Genomic DNA, 14,451 nt, shown 5'->3' on the forward strand with positions numbered 1-14,451 from the left:
GCTGCTGGTTTTCAGGAAGGAGGAAGCACATTTCAAGGAGGAGGACAAGGTAAGAGGAGACACAGTCCAGAAAGCGAATGTGGGAAAACAAAAAGGCTCAGAATAGCCCCGCTTTCTAGAGCTTCCCCAGGTTATTTTCCCCCAGGTTAGATAGAGTAGCTTTAGTCTGGCAAGATTCTGTCTATACAGTGCGAGCAAATAAAGAACTGGAGTTTGGCTGGACTGATTCTCTGAAGTTCCTGGGCTGGGCCTGACATGTCAGAACCCTGCTCTGACAACAGGAAGTTTGCAGGACATTTCATTTAAGATTATTGTTTGAGACCATATACTGTATGTGACATTTTTGAGATCTGTGGCTTCTCAATATTTATATAAAACCACTGAGTTCCTTGTTTATGCATCTTCCTTGCATAATTTCAAACAACAGCATAAGATTGAAAAACTGCCTGGACAAGTTTTTCTAAGAACTACGATCCACCCTTGACATTTCAACGGAAGGAAAAACTATTTCTTACCTTTGCAAACAGGTGGTTTAGACCATTTCTTATTTTCACATTTTACATATTTTATCTGATCAGTTTCAAAACCTGAGCAGCAGAGATACTCCACACTTTCACCAGGTAAAAATGTTGTGCGATTACCCATTTTTACTACACCATTGTCAATTTCAGGAGGAGGGCTACACCGTAAATCTAGAAATTGGAAATACAGGAAGGTTGGTTAATTAAAGAAATCAAATACCATAAAGAAAATTCTATTGTATCTGTATAGCAAATCTCTACCTTTCAATGAGAGACCATTCAGAAAAAGACCCCTACGCAAAAAAAAAAAAAAAAACCCAGTCCCTATGGGAGAGGCATTTGAGAGAGGCTCAAGATGCTGACAGCTGTTCTACCTAAGCCCCTCCCTCTTGGTCACATGATCCAGAGTGGGGCATGTGAAATCCCTGTATGCTTGCCAGCACACACAGACACCGGGCAGAGCAGAAACACACATAAAACCTGGCAGCATCCATGCTCCAGCCCTATCTGACTGTCACAGAAACACACACACAGGCAACACATACAGCATACCCGCAACCTGATCAGTCCCTTGGAGGAGAACACACACATACACCCAGAGGCCACTGCTGAAGAATGGCCGGGAAGAATTCCATCAACCTCACTTTGGATGCTTTCCCAAACTTCTTTCAAGCAGCTGTTTACATTTTTTCTGTAATGTCCAGTTTCTTTTAAATGAAAGTAAAACTGAGCATACAAACCAAGACAGCGTGGAGGTGTTTGCCACTTTCCATCTTCACACTTTATTTTTTGTGGCCCACGAAGAAGGAATTGTTGTTTACACCTGAAGCTGATTTCTTCTCCACTCCTGTAGATTCTCATCTCGGCTATATTGATGGCATTGGGAAGCTGAGGTGGTGGAGGGCAGGTTTCTTCAACAAAAACATCTTACCATTAGAGCTTGATTAGATGGGTTTTCCTCCCAAGTATTTTGACCCCTGATGTGGTTCAAAGTGTCACTAGATAACTGTTGTAATATAATCTAAACAGTTGTTCAGCAATTCTCAACCCTTCTGGTACTGTGACCCCCTGAAATGATACATTAATGCAGATAAGACACCCCTGTGTAGAGAACTAAGGATTTCACTGAGATTAGGTCTGGGCTAGAAATAAATAAACCACTTAGTTTTGATAAATTCTAACATACATGTGATCCTCAGACTTTGTGGTACAATTGCCCACAGTGCTCTTGTGCTGGAAACATGGGGAACCAAGCCCAGAGTGAGTCTTAACAGTGGTCCAGCCTTGCCTGCATCAGCCTTGCCTGCCTAAGTCTGATCAGGCTCGCTCGCTGGCTTGATTGATTTAACGTCCCTTCAGGGTTGCTCATCACATGCTGGGTGGTCCAGACTCACACTTTGAGAACTTCTGTCCAAGGTAATTGTGAGCAATAACAAGGAGCAAAATCAGTTATAAAGCCACAACCAAAATAAAGAAGTCAGTTATACAATTGCAGGATTCCCAATATATTTCAAGACATAATTCTTCATGAATGGAATATTTTAAAGTTTGTAAATCTTTGAATAAACCTGCTCGGTATTATCTCATTTGTATTTCACCCAATGAAGATGAATCCTGAGTATTTTCTTAGGAAGAGATCAAGTCACATCTCTTTCTTGGCTACTGTGATTGAGAATTCCTTGGTCACAGTGAGACTGAAATCCTAATTATATTTGTATGATACAATTATCAGGGCTTATTTTAGTCAGGTTTTCAGTTGAGCTATAGGATGAAATTTGCTTCAGCCAGTTGGTAAATGACTGGGTGGTAGAGCTGGCAGGTGGTCTTTGTGGTTCCCTTCAAATTTTTGGCCACTTTCAGTACATTTGGCTAGGATATTCTTCTTCTCTCTTTGACAGCTGAGGCTTGGAGAAACTTGTGGTGGTTCTCATCTTTCTTGACTGGTGTGTCAGTTTTGAGCATTTTCCTAGAAGAAAAATACTATTCCGGAGAGCTGGTGCTACTCCTGAGAAAAAGAAACTGTGCATCGCAGGCCCCCCCCCCCTATTTCATGGAAGCCGGGTACAACCAGCACCTTCTCTGACACAACCATGTGGTCTGGCTGAGTGTGATTGATGAAGGTGGTCCTGCAGGTATCCAGGGGCCAAGCTATATAGGGTTGATAGGTCAACACCAGCATTTGAACCTGGAAATCTATTGGGAACCAATGAAAGGCCCTACGTGCCATTCGTTCCTTTGCCAGTCTCTCATTGTCTCTGGAGTAGACTGCTTGCACGGTGAGAATCCTTGACTAAGCACTTCTTCCTCCAGAAGTCTTCTCCAAGGTTTAGCACCTAACCCCATGCTCTGATTGGGTCTCCAGTGGTTGCTGTAGTGGAAATGGAAGCCATCACACTGATTCAACAAACTGCAAACGCTAAAATTCCATCACAGAGTGCCATCCATATAGATGCCACACAGACTTCTCTTCCCACAATGATATTGAACCCCAGGATTCACCCAGCTGGGGAACAAACAAAAAACAACTACAGCTGTCATTTCTTATCAGACAATGTAAGTCCTTCATCTCTCTTTTCTCTCAATCTCTCTTCTCTGCTATCCACTCTCACATTCATCTTCATATTGTCCAGTCTGTTTTTTGACTCATTGATGGATATTCCAAGACCCAAATTTAAGGTCATGATGTCTGTTTCTTCCAGTTCTAACCCTCTGCTGTCAGATAGAATGTATAATCCATCCTTAAACATTTCACCTGGAAACTCTTACAAAAGAGCCATTTGTTCCCTAATATCAAGTGATCACACTGGAACTTTACTGCAGTCATGAGACTTTCAATGGTGTACACAAAAAACAACTATAGTAAAAGACATGTAAGTTCAAAACCAATTCAGCAATCACAAACTAAACTCCAGCAATACCTACCTACATAAAATAGCAGTGGTAATGAGTCACTGTTGCAAGATCCTTTTACTTTAAAGCCACAACTGGCGAACCAGCTGGAGCCATCGAAACTTTGCAGAGATGACATTAATGTGAAATTTAACTGTATTGCTGTTTGCCACATATGAAAGTAGATGACAACCTTAAACCTAAATTAGATGAAGGTGGACAAGCTGAGACTGAATCTAGAGAATGAGGAAAGGCCACTGGTAAGCTCAGGTAGCCAGTTGCAATCCGTCATCTAATCCAGGAATAGTTTATCCATTCAACTATTACAATGTTTGGGTATCCCTGAACTGAACAAAAAGAAGCTTTAATTGATTCAAAAGCAGTTTGAAGTGAAGTGCTAAGTGAAGTGGTCATTAAGTGATTTTACGACCTTTTTTGTGGTGGTCATTAAGCGAATAATGTGGTTCCCCACTGATTTTGCTTGCCAGCTGGTCAGAAAAGTAAAAAATGGTGATCATGTGACCACAGGACACTGTGATGGTCATAAATGTGAACCAGTTGCCAAGCACCCAAATCGTGATCACGTGACCACAGAGATGCTGCAATGGTCATATGTGTGAGAAACGGTCATAAGTCATTGTGTTCAACACCGTTGTAAGTCCAAAGTGTCACTAAAGAAATGGTTGCTAAGTGAGGACTACCTGTAATGATAAAATCATTTTCCCTTAATGAAGATATTTTGAAATTAACGGGGAGCAATATAATGGTACAATGGGTTATTTGTTTGACAATTCCACTTAAGCAGCAGAAGTTCTGAAACCTCTTCCAGTGAGATTTTGTCTTGTGCCAAGAAACCTGCATGGATGTGTCCATGCAAGTACCAAGATTCAATTTCACACTAGATTTACATGCTTTTGTTCTAGGTAAGATTATTTCAGTTGCCCAAGTCATGAGAGACTCAAAGCAAACAAGTTTTGTAATGCGACACATGAAATTTTATCACTGAATCTAGATCGTTGCCAAATGGGGCAAAGGTGGCAAAATTATGCTCTCCAATTCAGGCTGGAACACATCTGTAATCTGTGTGCCACAACTGAGTTGATCCTTGAGATGGAGCTGCTGCTGTGAAGGAAAGGAAATAGCTGCTAAGGAAGAAACCAACTGATTGTAAGGCTAATACTGTTGTTGCTTTTCTCCCTGTGACATTGAGAAGGGTTTTTTCCCATATGGAAAAAATGTCTTTGCTTTTGAGATGGATACATATCACACTGTTTCATTACATCAGATCAGACAAAGCATGCAGAGCTCATAGGACCTTGATGGGTCTTTTCAGAAGCCATCAAAAGATGTTACATAGGAAAACACTCCTGAGGTGTGCCCCACTTTTGCTTTTGGTGATGACTAATGTCATCCTACTGAAGAAACCACGAACTTATACATAGCATGCAAATGATACCTTTACATAGTGGCTCGGGAAACCATACTCCATCAATGCATTTTGTTTCATGTTGATTGGAACCACACAGGTAGGTTGCAACCTCATTGATCTTAAACTGCTTTGCAAGAGAAACATCTGGTTGAAAGACTGCATTCGATGGACGTGTACATAGTCGTGGATTAACTAACAATTCAAATATTGTTATATAAGTATTTATATAATAAATCCATTATTCTTCTCTTTATTTAGATAATAAATCCATAATTCCTCCTCTCGGCTAGCTGACTTCATATTTCAAGTACATCTACCACGTATACAATGATGAATTTCTGGTTTATTCATCTGGCCCTACTCTGGATGACACATTGGAGACATCTCTTCCCAAACTCCTAGGTAGGATTTTAGATTTGATGTGCTCCTCAACTTAAACTGAACACAGAGAAGGCAGAGATGATTGTGTTCCCCTGGTAATCTCATCCCTCTACTTTCTGTTTCTACTCTGAATTTCAGGGCTGCTAGCTATAGGTCTCCCCAACTGTGAGGAATGTAGGAGTCCAAATCTATGATAGATGGTCTTTAAAACAATTCAGTGAAAAAATGGAAACGCTCTTTGCATTTAATGAATGTCTAGAGAATCTCTCAGTTTCTCTCTTACTGAGATGGTCAAGCTCCTGGTTCACTCCCTGGACTACTATAGCAGTTTGTTGGCTGGGTTACTTAACACCTCACTCTGCCCTTTGATTTGTGTCAAGAATGCTGTTGTTTGTACGATCCTGAACCTTCCTTATTTCGCCCCTACCTCTTTTTACTGTCAGTTGTTATATTGGTTGGGAATTTGAGAACAATAATAGTATGAATTTATGGGGTCAACACATCATGGCCTCCATATGGGCCTACCCAATTATTTGAAAGACTTGCTGGTGGCTCAGTTACCTGAGAGCTTGAGCCAGGAGTAGTCATGCCAGGCACATTTGGTTCTACCATGTAATAGAAGAGCCACATCATGCTTGTATCACCTGACACTGTTTCTTTGGAAGAGACTCCCATCAGGATTATACTTGGGATTGGATCACTTTCAAAAGCACTCAGAATGCTTCTTTTTCATGGGCCCTGTGAAGCTGCCTTAAAATAAATACAAACTTGCCATTTGGAACGTATTGAGATTAATACTATTATGTCCTGGTATGACCTGCAGTCAGAACAATAAACTTATTACGAACTCACTTGTATTATTCTATATCATGGATCTTTTAGTTTAGAGGTTCCTATATTATTGAATTAATAGGTTTGTTCTGTTTCTGTACTGAGCTTAGTCATAAGTGCATAATAAGTAAAACCACTGTGAGTACTGTTTCATAAATACTGCTAGCTACAAACTGGGGATAAAAACCATTAGTCAGTTTGAAAGTATCTTTGGTATGTCTCATAATTTTTACTCATATGCCCCGCATATTTTTCAAAAGGGGTTGCTATGTCCTATGTATCCTCCCCATTATCTTTGAGGACTTCCATTTTAAATAGGGATCCTGCTGGAAAAATAATGTGCCCATGGCCCAGGCTGGCATAAACCAGTTCAGTAGATCTCCTTGCAGCAGGTCCAGTTCCCCCCCCCCCCACTGAATCATACTTCTCAGCAATCATGGTAATAATAAATGCTGATGTATTCCAACACAGGCCTAACATTCATTTCTGTAGGTTCACCCATAACACTCCAGCTTACCAAGACATGATGGTACTTCCCACTGCCCATGAAGACACTTGGCTGGGTTGGTCCCAGTAATAACAGAACGTTGTCGGCATTCATATAGCACAGTTTCACCATGCCGGTATGCAGTTGACTTAACACTGACAGGTGTTCCCTTCTTAATGTTCAGAGGCCGTGTACAAGTTTTTACTTCCTCTGTTGAAAGCAGCAGAAAAAGATTTTATTGGATAAAGTATTAATTCTTTAGCTTCTTCCAAACTATCTATCCCTCCATTCCTATGGTAACTCCATTATCAAAAAAATAAACTGAGGACAGTTTTAATTTTTGTTAGAGGCAATTAATATCTATTAGAAAAATTACTGATCAAATGAGATATGTATTATTGGCAAATATAATTGGACTTTTGCATTCCAAATACCCTCAGTTTGTAGTATATTATCATGACTTACATAATTTGTATTGCTAATTATTTGAGTCATTTGCTATAATTATTTTGTTAAGTTTTTATTTAATTTGCAACCTTGAACTCTCGAAATCTATAAAGGTATTTTTAAGAGGAGTTGATAAACGTAATGGCTACATTAAGCCAACTCACTTTACTTTCAATATTTCTCAGATTTTCAGGATATCACCCCATCTGTAGCAATGTATTTTTTACCCTTGTACTGATGTAGCAGTGCAAAACACTGCAAGGAAAGGGGCAGCTCTCAATTTCTACTTCCTGTTGCAAGTACCAAAGACTCAAATGCCACCACTGAACACAGGAATAAATTCATGAGATTATTATGATTAATCAGAATAATTTAATTCCTCTATAATTTATTAGTGTCCTAAGCCTGCTAAGATGTAGTGGAGTTAGACATTTATTAAGCACTGGCAAGGAATCTTTCCACTTCCATTTTTCTACGACTAATATATTCAAATTTGTTATGAAGACTGCACATCAAGGAACGTCTCCCCCCCACCCCCAAGCTAAATGCTAGCACAGCAACTACCATGTTACATGCAAGTCTGTCTGCTCATATCTCTTCCTGTGAACACACCTTTCAGGCAATTGCTGCTCACCTATGCATGATGGTAAGGGTGCCCATTCACCATCCATGCATTCCATGCTTTTTGATCCATGAAGTGCAAATGAGATGTTACACTGAGCTTCCAAGTTATCACCATGCTGATATACTTCTTTAAGGTCACCAATAACCACGCCGTGTAAAATGCTGGGTGGTGCCTGACAAGGTTTAACATTTTCTAGAAAAAAGAGAATATCACTCTCACTTTGCGTGTTTACTCAAAGGCCCCAAAGGATATATTTGAATATCATTAGCCTTATGATGAAACTCTATTACAAGTACTACGACAACCACAGGAACAAAAGCAGTAGAATGAACTGCTGTAATATGAGTGTTGTAATATTGTTTGTTAAAAAATGTCAATACAGCTCTGATATCCAAGGGAATATACTTGATATATCTGTAAAAACCATAAGTAGCTTTTAATGTCTGCTATTGGGAACTGCTCCTCATTCCTCCCTCATCCCCAAAAAAGATGTAAAAAGCTTGCAAATATTTCAAAGAGATCTGAAGTTGTAGTAATAGGGAGAAACTCTCTCAAGCATGGTCACTTCAGCCATACTAAGATATGACTTTCCAACAATTGTCTTCTTCAGAGGATGTGGAAAGTTACAAAAGGATCAACTGACCTGACTTGGTACCAACCACCAGGGAAAAAAATAATGAATGAATGAACAGGGGAATGAATGAAAGTACTAGAAACAGGAAATCCTTGCAGTCTGACTTCTAGAGGCAGGAAGGCTGTATGTGTTTAATATTGTATATACTTTGCATTACATCTAGATATGCCCAAAGTTTTGCCCAAGAACAGCTTCAGACAAGCAGCAAGTAATCAGTTTTCAGGGGCATGCTACAAAACTGCAACCTCCAACACACAACATGGCACCAAAAAAGTGTATTCAAAATAGTATTTAAATTATATAGCCACCCATCTCAGACCAGTGACTAATTTTGAAGCAATATAAAAGCAAAGGGAATATGAGTGTGTCTTGAGTTTTTTTTAAAAAGGGGATTGAATTCCAAGAGAAAGGGCAATAAAGGGATAATGATGGGCTCATCTGAAAGAAAGCATGAACTGCAGAGATAAATAGCCCTGAAAGAAACTGAGCAGGACTTTAAACAAATGTAAAATGTGGACTTCCCATCATTTGGGAACTATGCTGCTCCTGAAAGTCTCAATCAGACTTTGTCTTTTACACAGATAGCCCCAAAAGTCTGTTATCATGTAAAGGTGGGAGAAAGAAACAGATGAATTCACTCAGGGGCTGTTAAACTGAGGGCTGGATTATGAGATTATGCAGTAGTTTTTCCAGTTTTAGGGTTTCTGGAATTTTGCCCTGTTTTTGTATGGGGCCAAAGATCTCGATTTTTCCCCTTTTTTATTAACTAGCACAATATAAATATTGATATACACTTTATTAAACAAAAACTTTGCAGATTTTGGTCTGTATGGTGTAGGCCAATGGTTCTTTGACTGTTTGACCCAATTACCCCTTTTCCGGGTCTCAAATCATGTTCTTACCCCCCTTCCCCTCAAAGAGACTGTTGACTTAGCAGTGTCTCAGCAGTGGCAGTTCCAAACTGGATCCTCAACTCATAAACAAGCAATTCCAAATCCTTCCATTATCCCAAGATATGCTCAAATTACCCCCTTAGGAGTAATCCCCCTCAGTTTAAAAACCACTGGTCTAGGCAAATTGAATCACTGCAGATATTACTGAACCACCAGACCCAGCATTCCTCTCTAATGGGCATGTTCCCTATGGCTGCTGGGACTTGACGTTCCATAGAGAGCCTTCTCTTCCAGTAGGATTTCAGACCAAGATACGGTACAGAGATAGCTTTGGTTGGGCATCTGGGATAAGGGTAGTGCATCCTTGACCCCTCAGGAACCTTTGATACTATCAATCACAGTGTCCTTCTGGACCAGCTTCAGGGCTTGGGCGAGTTGTGCATTTCTTCTGCTTCTTCCAGGGCTGGTCCCAGTCAGTGTGGGGTGGAGTAAACTAGTCCTAGCCCCCTTCTTTGTGGGGTGACTTTGGGCTCCCCCCTTTTTTAACATCTACATGAGACTGCTGGGGGCGGTAATTCATCAGCATTTGTGCAGCATTATTGTATGCCAATTATACTTAGTTGTACATTTCTGTCCCTGGCTATTCAAGTGATGCTCCCTTGGTTCCAGTGTCTGGAGGTTGTGTGGGTCTCAATGGGGAAGAACAAGCTTCCGATCCAGCCTAACAAGACGAGGTGGCTGTGGGGTTTTGGCCCAGTCGGTCCTAGAACTGGAGATGCCATCCTTGACTCTGAGTGGAGCTGCACTTCCTTGCTGGGGTTCGGTGCATACTTTGGGGGCCCTCCTGCACTCATGGCTCCTCTTGAAGAGGTGGCAGCTGTGGCCAGGGGAGCCTTCATAAAGCTTCATCTTGTATGCCAGTGGTGCCTGTTCCTGAATCAGACCAATAGACACCATGGAGGCCTAAAACTACTTTTATTAAGATTGGGTATAGCAATAGAATCTTGCAAGTCAGAATCTGCTTCCCCTCCTCCCTCTTTTATATCTCATGTGAATTAGGTTGATGCCCAACTGAGATGTCTTTGTACACCTCCCCCCTCATTTGGGCTTCTGAAATATTTATTTCTTTGTTGCCTTGGTAACGGATCTTCCCGCTCTCCATCAAGGTCATCCTCTTTACTCTCTGCAGGGGCACTGCTCACAATTGCTCATGCCTTAGTCACCTCCTGACTGCATTATTGCACTGTGTTCCACATGGGACTGCTCCTGAAGACCATCTGGAACCTTCAACTGGTCCAGAATACAATGATGTGGGTAGTTATGTGCACCTCTCAGTATGACCATGTGACATCTCTACTCTGCAAGCTGCCGTGGCTCCCAATAGGCTTCCAGGTGCAATTCCAGGCACTGGTTATCACTTATAAAGACCTTCATGGGATAGGACTGGTTACTTGCAGGGCCAACTGCTCCCAAGGGTATGTACCCATCTCATACACTCTGGGTTCCCTCATTGAAACAAAGTCATCTTATGGGACCCAGCTGATGTGCCTTCTCATGGTGGCACCAGCATTTCTGAATGATCTTCCCCCAATATAGGACTGGCCCCCATCTTGCAGACCTTTAGAAAAGTAGCTACAGTAAGATCTTTCCCTGGGCCTTTGGGTCAGGATGACCAGAGTTCCCATCTGAGGAGTTTCTGATCATTGTTTTATTTTCTTAGAAGATTTTAATGAAATGTGTTGTTTTATTATGTATTGGTTGATTTTTTTCTCTTCTTTGTATGATGCCCAGAGTCATGTGTCTGAGGTGGGTGGCCATATAAGTAAATAAAATGAAAATAAACCAATCAAAAGTCTTTCGCTCTAGTAGCTTTTAATCAGATGCAGATACATTTATACAGTATAGTTAAATGTCTGGTGCATGAATTTGGGGATAAAGCGGAATCCTACCCATTCAGGTGGAATTTCCATAGTTTATTATTTTGGTAGAGTTGCCCTCGAGCAATTCTCATTTAGCTCAAAAGCATAAGACGACAAAGAAAAGAGTACAATGTTTGGGAAAGAGGAATGTTTATATTTACCCACAGGAAGTAGGATAGCTCTGGAAAAAAAACCTTGGAATTCAATAATAAATAATACCAACTTTATTCTCTGCCTTTCTTTCACAATAAATTGAATATATTCTGCAGTCTGAAGAGATGAAAAGTTCTTGGAGAGATAGCTAAGAAGAGATGTAGAAACGGTTTCCCAGAAATCCCATCCCAAGGCTTTTAGCTCCTAAGTGCTAAGAGACAATAGGCCTGATTGTAGGAAGATCCAATATTTGGGAATGTGCAATGCCTTCCCTACCCAAGTTTTCTCCAAGTTAATGTTAACTGCTATGAATTTATCATGCCTTTTCTTTTCATTTCCTTCTTATCCCCTTCAATCATTCCTTGCCTCCAGGAGAGAAATAAGCAAGTTCAGTCTTGGTTTGATGTTTTGGAAGAACAGGAAATTTAAAAATCTACTCTAAGTAATCATTGAATGACTGACGACTTTAAATAACAACTTAATGAAGCTTATGAATTCAATATTTGAAAATCATTCTGAATTCAGCATTTTCAAATTGCAGTTTTCAACAAAAATTAGTAATTCTGGGCATGCTGTATTACTTACTTCATTGTTTGCTTAGATAAATTATATCCTGCTTTTCTCAATACAGCTTAGTATAAGAAATAAAATGTCCAGCATTAAAGAGGATAAAAAGAGTTAGAATTACTATTACCCAATTCAAATGGAAAAGGCCTGCCTAAAGAAGAATTCCTTAACTCTTTTTTGGAGAAGTAGAAATCACGGGGGGACTGAGTAAACTCTCGAAGGAAATGGAGTACCACCTTGTGGAATAATTCATTTCATTTCTGATTAGTAATACATAAAATGGTGTGCTGGTTAGACTTTTGGGGAAGAAATTGAGGACTGAAGACATTTCCACAAAAAGCGGAACCAATGACTGTGGCAGAATGAAGAGCCAGTAAGTAGACCAGCTCTTTGATAACTCCTTTCCAGACAAGGAGAGGCCTTGAGATCACCACAAGTGCTTCAGAAAGCTGCTCCTCGTGAGGAAACCACAAGACAGCAGGTCTCTGGCAGGTTTAGAGCTCTGAGAGATGAGGGAATAGCCATCTTGCTCAAACTGCAGTCAGCGCCTTTGAAAGGACACTAAGTTCATAAACTTCTTTTTCTAATCACTTTCAGAAATTGCTCGTTAACTGCCTTTCAAAAATTAGGAACCTTTGGATTGACAAGTTTTAAGCACTGGGTGAGTTTCCCAGTTTCAATCCTTAGCAAAAGAAGTTTTTAACAACAAGTTTAAGAACTTAGAAAAAGTTGGGGGTGGGGGGGGGAATGAAAAGCAAAAGGATAATTAAAACTTTGATTTTAGAAAGTTACAAACTGACTAAAGGTCCAGATAAATTTGAAATAAGGTTTTAGAATTAAGTATAAAGAATCCTTTGATTCTTTAGATTTGGAGACATTTATATAATGTAAATATCTCATGAGTGTCTGCCTCTATAGATAGACTGCGTTTAAGGGATATTATGGAAGAGGAACAACTTTTCCTGGACAAAAGGGAGGCTGATCTAACAGTGGATTTTAAAATGACAGGCTACAAGAAAGATATGGAAAAAGATGTTACACTGGATATACAAAAGAAGCCGGCTGATGTCTTAATAATTAAAGGGGAGATACAAATAACAAACCAAGAGGATAATTTTCTTATATTGGATTTACAAAAGAGGCTTGTTGAAGTTTTGAAGAGTTTTGTGAGAAGGGAGAAAAAAAAATAAAAAGAAATCAAGTTCTACAACATTATTTGATGGATCTTAAGATCAAGATTGTTAGAAGTAAAAGGAAGGAATATAAAGTTGGCTTATTTGATCAAGATTAAAATAGATGTGTTGTTATCTCTGGTAACCCTTAATGGACTTTTGCTGACATCCTGACTGAAATGAGGCTTGATGGGTTTATTTATAGATAAGAGATGGGATATGGGAAGAAGAAATAATTTGCTGTATATTAAGAGAAGGTGCTAAGTTACTAAAATTGTTTATACTAGTTGTGATGAAGGGGGAAGTAATTTCTTTAGATATTTCTTTTTCTTTACTATATTCTTATTTTTTCTTTCTTTTCTATTTCTATTTTTCTCTTTTCTGCACTTTCTCTTTTTTCATTATTCTTTACTTTTTTTAGTTAGTATTAGTTTTTACTGTTGTAATTGTGATCTTTAATAAAATTACTATAGAAATTGTGTGCTTGTTAAAGATTGCAATAAAGATGGACTGATTGATTGATAATACAGTGGTGCATTCTTTGTCAATACAGGGGAACTTCAATTTCTTTCTTTCTGCAATATACATTTCTGGCTTTGTATAGGTAGTCTGTTTAAGCCTAATATAGGTCTGTATTTATGACTGTCAAAATATTGTTTGCATTAGGCTTTTAATTCTGCTATCTGATTTCTTTTTGTGCACAGTCACATTAAAAATATATTCAAAAGCCCCTTGAATATATTGAAAAAGGAACAGTCCCATTGCCTCCAAAAGATGTACAACTGAAAAACAATTAACATTCTAAACAATTAAAATCTTAACATTTTCTATTCACAGTTTAAGAATACGGTTCTGCTGTAAATTGTATATGAATAATTGCTGAAGAGTGAGAGACCCATTCAACGCATATTGCTAAGAGAAATCAATTTACTGGCCAGCGATCAGCTTTCCTCACACAATCTAGAAAACAGAATGTGTTTTTAAGAACCTGCCCCACATCTCCCTCCCCAGCTCAGTTACAGTGATTGCCTATATTTACCTTTACAGATTGGAGGCTGTGGAGACCATCCAAAGTGGTAACATTGTGCAGACTCAGACCCAACTCTTGTGAATCCTCCATGGCATTTAAAATGCACCACCATTTTGTGCAGGAATTTGTCCTCTCTTGGGTGAATCATGCCATTATCCAGAAATGGAGTTTGACATTCTATTGCTAAATAAATGTTGAATAAAATAGAATAAGAGTTTTTCAGAATGAAACAGATTGCCAAAATTATAAAATATTTCCTCGACTGTACAATTTCTGTCTTTGCAAGTTTGAGGTATACAAATAAACATTATATTGTATTCCTTAGCTGCAACATGAGTTCTGTTTTCCTCTGACTTTCCCAGTATAAATACATTTAAATCCTAAGGAGGTGAACCCTGACTCAGATATCGATCCTTCCTCGTTCTCCGGAATGGGGAACACTAGGCCTAATCTGGATTGTTAAGCCATCCCTT

General features: G+C 39.4%; 1 protein-coding gene across 3 annotated transcripts in view; it reads right to left on the minus strand.

Moving 5' to 3' along the window:
• Nucleotides 1-14,451, minus strand: part of CFH (complement factor H) — a 93,740-nt gene that overhangs the window by 25,785 nt on the left and 53,504 nt on the right. For 2 of the 3 annotated variants that reach the window (XM_063298395.1, XM_063298396.1), the window contains exons 12-17: nt 13,988-14,161; nt 7,620-7,802; nt 6,569-6,748; nt 4,867-5,031; nt 1,262-1,432; nt 516-692 (exon numbers count right to left, since the gene is read on the minus strand). In XM_063298395.1, coding sequence (XP_063154465.1) covers nt 516-692; nt 1,262-1,432; nt 4,867-5,031; nt 6,569-6,748; nt 7,620-7,802; nt 13,988-14,161 — 1,050 coding nt within the window. The remainder of the gene's footprint in view (nt 1-515; nt 693-1,261; nt 1,433-4,866; nt 5,032-6,568; nt 6,749-7,619; nt 7,803-13,987; nt 14,162-14,451) is intronic. The other variant, XM_063298397.1, reaches the window with a different exon arrangement.

The sequence above is a fragment of the Candoia aspera genome, chromosome 3 (genome assembly GCF_035149785.1).
Source record: "Candoia aspera isolate rCanAsp1 chromosome 3, rCanAsp1.hap2, whole genome shotgun sequence".
Lineage (NCBI taxonomy): Eukaryota > Metazoa > Chordata > Lepidosauria > Squamata > Boidae > Candoia > Candoia aspera.